This window comes from Otolemur garnettii, unplaced genomic scaffold (genome assembly GCF_000181295.1).
Source record: "Otolemur garnettii isolate 467f Iridium unplaced genomic scaffold, OtoGar3 scaffold00029, whole genome shotgun sequence".
NCBI lineage: Eukaryota > Metazoa > Chordata > Mammalia > Primates > Galagidae > Otolemur > Otolemur garnettii.
The window spans coordinates 493,203-497,945 of record NW_003852424.1 but is presented as its reverse complement, the minus strand read 5'-3'; the positions used below and the strand labels follow the sequence as shown (position 1 = coordinate 497,945).

The 4,743-nt window shown below is 39.2% G+C and overlaps 1 protein-coding gene across 1 annotated transcript in view; it reads right to left on the bottom strand.

The window, feature by feature from the left end:
- PEX11A (peroxisomal biogenesis factor 11 alpha) overlaps positions 1-4,743 on the bottom strand; it is a 17,787-nt gene continuing 13,044 nt past the window's right edge. The window contains exons 4-5 of the mRNA XM_012804443.2: positions 2,773-2,940; positions 1-888 (exon numbers count right to left, since the gene is read on the bottom strand). Coding sequence (XP_012659897.2) covers positions 317-888; positions 2,773-2,940 — 740 coding nt within the window. The 3' untranslated portion in view covers positions 1-316. The remainder of the gene's footprint in view (positions 889-2,772; positions 2,941-4,743) is intronic.

Sequence of the window (4,743 nt, the reverse complement as noted above, 5' to 3'; positions counted from 1 at the left end):
CTTTCCATTTTTATTTATTCAGCAAGCACTATGCTCCTACTATCCATGTAAGAGAGGTTCAATAAATGTTAGATGAAGAGAAAATATCCATACACTCACAAGTCACTCCAGCACTCTAAAAAAATACACAGAAATCTTCATGATCTCCCCTTCTGCACTCTTGGCCCCACCTCTGCTCACATCACGGGTCACTAAATGTTCTCGTGAACAAGAACTTAAGTACAGTCTGACATGGTCCATGACTAATGCAAATGTCCAATCCACTAAAAGGTCATCTGTTAAAGCAGATACTATTACTTCTCAGCCGGAAAACACACTAGCGGGTCTTCAGCTTCATCTGAGGATATGCCACAATGACCATGCCTGCCACAGAGGACACAAGTCCTCCAAGTCCAATGATACCAGGATTGGATTTATAGATTCCCAGCTGGTCCAAAGGGTTCAGAATATCACAAAAGTTCTTCACTGTGTCAAGGAGGAGGGGAGGATGCTGCTTCAGAGAACGGAATAAGAGAAGAAGAAAGGACTGGAGCCATTCAGTCTCCTCATCAGCCACGCTGTACTCCAGATGATCCCGGGGTGAGGATTTCTCCCTCTTGGCCCTGTTGTGTGCAACCTGTTCCATCTGCTGGGAGATTTCATATAGATCCCTGCCCAGGCTCAGCAGGAGAGAATAGTAGTAGTGGCGGGCAGCCCATATTCGCCATTTCTCTTTGTTGATGCCAGAGGCGAGACCTACACTCCTTACCCAGAGGATTGTGTCACAGATGAAATAAATCACACGGTTGAGGTTGGCTAATGTCAGGCACAAACGGGGTACCAGGTCATTGGCATGAATGCTCTGCTCAGTGGCCTGTACGGCATGTACCACATTGCCTAGTCTTAACCCTGCAAGCAGAAACCACAATAGTTAACAGTTACTTCATTAGTACATAACAGGAAGGCAGAGTCTGTGTATGAGGGTGAGGAGCCAGCACTGGATTTTTAACAACTGATGGTCATTTGAGGCTCAGCCTTCACTCAGGAAAGGAGAAGAACTTCACAGTATGTTTAGGACCCCTAAAGTGATCCTGGAAGGCACCGAGGACAGTGACTCTTGAAACTGACCTCATCCCTTCCAGTGAACATCTTAACACTGACTTACATTTGAGTATTACCAGCTATACTTCTTGAGAAGGAAGGTTCTAGGAAAACATGAACTTCAGATTCAACATTCTCTTGAAGAGTCTGACCCTTATCTTTTATTTATTTTCCTTGCTTTCTAAACAAAAAGACCATTAGTATTTTGCCATTTCTCTAGTCCAAAACCCTTTTGGCTACCTACTGACAAAAAAAAAAAAATCAAAGGAGAAACAGTAGGATTTAATGAAAAAGACAATTTTGTTACATGAAGCTTCCAGTTGAATTAACTCAACTATTGCAATGGCATGTCCCTTTGTAAGCATGTAATTCAATCAACCAGGGATGCATCGAGCAAGTACTTACTGAGTACCTATTGAGAAAGAGTTATAGCCCTAAACACTATGAAGAACACAAAAAATGTACTTTTCCTTAAAGGACCCTGCCTCAGACTCAGTTAAGTGCTCAGAAGTAGCTACTCTCAGAAAACTTACAATCTCAGATTTTTTGGTATTATTTTACTAAAATAACATAAAACTGTATAGGTAATGACCATTCCAATATATGGATTCTGGGTTCCAATCCTGGTTCTTGCACTAACTAGTTGAATGACCTTGGTTAAGCCCCTTCTGAATCTTAGAGACTAGTGACCTCTAAATGGCCTTTGCGCACCAACATTCTCAAGAATCTAAGATACAATTTCTAATTGTGGCCTTCAAAGCTATCCAAAAACACTCACCCCAATCTTCCAATACAATGGTTTGCTCTTAACAGTTCTGAGCCTCTACTGGAGGACACTGACCTTCAAGAACTCTTTCTTTTCTCTCTAGCCACACCTCAAGTCCCACCTCCTCCAAAACACTTTCATTTCCTCTACTCCAGGCAACTACATTTTATAATACTATTTAGAACATATTTTTTCGCACAGAAGGCTCAGGTGCGTATCTGTATGAAGCAGGTGCTCAAAAACAGCTGATCAATATGTAACATGCTACATTCCATGCTAACACCTCTGCTCACCTACCATAGCAACATCAGGCTTTCATCAGACAAAGGAGTTATGCAAGTAACTGCTAAGAGAAGTATGGGATTTCCCAGCATGATTATTAAAGTGAATTAAATGAACCCCCCCCCCAAAATGACTTTACTTTTTGCCTTTCACATGAAACCACCCCACAAATGCTCTAATAAAATGCATCCAAACATATCCTCTAGTAATATTCAAGAGAAGAAAGGGAAAGACAAGTGACCCAAAATATACCTATTCTGCTCATGTAAAGAACAAAAGGGCTAACAGGAGACTGAATCTCACATCAGAGATTGCTAAAACAGTTTATAATTATAAAAACTAAAGGTGAGCTAACACACTGAATATTCTACTGATAACAATTAAGCAGAATGTTATGGTTTTAACACCAAATGTGAACACAGAAGGGTATTTGTGAATTGTCTCAGCAGTACATTCAAACTTTTGGGCCTGTTGGGCTATGAGGACAGCCTTCCTGGTCAACTTCATCAAAAAACTCAACTGACTAGAAATTAAATTTGACTGACAAGAAACTAATAATTTAGAAAGTATTTTGTGAATTACAGGTTCTTAAGCTGAAGATTCTAAACCAGGAGACACTGTTCCTCAAGAAACAGGGTACTTACATTTACGGCCAGTGCTCACACTGGACTCCAGTTTCTTAAGCTTCATTACCACCTTCTCTTTGCCAGCTTTAGGCTCTAACAAATATCTAAGCAACATGCATGTGTATTGAGTGGCTCTGAAATGGAAAGAAAAACATGAGGAGAATGATTTACAAACCAAATAAAACTTAATTCATTAAGTAAGGAAATAGAAACATATTGTGCTAATAGCAAAATTTCCATGATAATTTCTCATTTAGCAGCTCTTACAAAATTCTACAACAGCCATTCCCTAGGAGAGCCAAAGGGTAGAACACATGATGAAAATGCAACACAAAGGTAATGAAGGGAACTGCAATAATGTGGTGAGCAGCCCCCAAATAGCCTTTTGCTGGCACAAAGAATGAATGTATTCGAAACCAGAAAATCTCCCTCACTTTAAGTCTGCACCTAGTGTAGAATCACTTTCAGATTTCTTTCTTTTTTTTTTTTGGCCAGGGCCGGGTTTGAACCCACCACCTCTGGCATGTGGGGCCCATACCTTACTCCTTTGAGCACAGGCGCCACCCTCAGATTTCTTAAATAAACTTTTCTACCATGTAGTTAACCTACTACTTAAGTGATAGGACACAATCTCAAACCAAAACCAAATATAAAGTCCACAGTTTGAATACTTTTTAATTTTTTATAAACCAAAAGGACTAAATACACACCAGCATACAAATTAATATAGACATGTTTTTGTATTTGTCTTTCAAAAATATATAAAATACAGGCAGATATTAGATGCTACATATTTGATGAAATGATTATTGTCAGGCCTGCAAATAACAATGACTTACTAACAAATACACAAAAAACTTTTAATCACCCGAACATCCAAATGCATTTGACAGTCTACTTAATAAAGTATGTGCCTAACTCCTACTGTCCTATAACTACATGTGAATCCCTCTATGCTATAAATATTATTCTCAATAAAAATATAGCCCATTTTCCAAAATAGTAAACTTGCTACTAGACCTGGCTAGACTGATCATGTCAATGAATCTCCTTTGCTCCAGATGTAGTCTAATAGGAGCCAATCCAAAAACGTGACATTATTATTATTTTTTTTTCTTTTGAGACAGAGCCTCAAGCCGTTGCCCTGGGTAGAGTGCCGTAGCATCACAGCTCACAGCAACTTCCAACTCCTGGGCTCAAGCAATTCTCCTGCCTCCACCTCCCAAATAGTTGGGACCACAGGAGCCTGCCACAAGGCCTGGCTACTTTTCTTTTCTTTTCTTTTCTTTTCTTTTTTTTGCTGCAGCCGTCATTGTTGTTTGGGGCCAGGCTTTCAAACCCACATGGCATTATTTTATGAATGCTGATTTGGTCACAGAGGTTATATAGATTATCAAGGAGGTTAAGAAATGAATGGTAGAGATCTCAGATCTTGCTGAATAAGTATATCCTAAATTATTATCTTATTCACCAACCTCCTTGATAAACCTTGCAAGGTACATTCTAGGTACAATGAAAATATAGGCTTCTATTTTAATGAAGTTTGTTAATAATGCAACCATTGTAAAAATCTAATTAGAAAGGCAGCCTGGCTTAGTAGTCAAGAGGTGGTGGGCAGTGGAATCAACTGTGTGGATTTTAATCTCTGTCACTGAGTAAGTACCTATTAACTTCCTTATGCTTTAGTTTCCCCAACTGTGAAATGGGAGAGTCTTTAGAATAACTACCTCATTGAGCTGTGATGAGAAAATAACTGCAGCTAAACAATGATTGCTCTTGGCATAAAGTTAGCTTCCCAAAGTCTCATTACTGGGGCTGTTCTCATTAGTCTGTTCATAAGAGCACTTGTGCACACAGAAGAGAATGAAGAACTGTTCATTCAAACTGGAATTGGAACTGTTTTTCAATCATCAAGCAAGAATCAACCAAATCTTAACAAGAAACATCATGCACCCCGAAAACCCATGCATTTGTGCTTTTTTTTTTTTT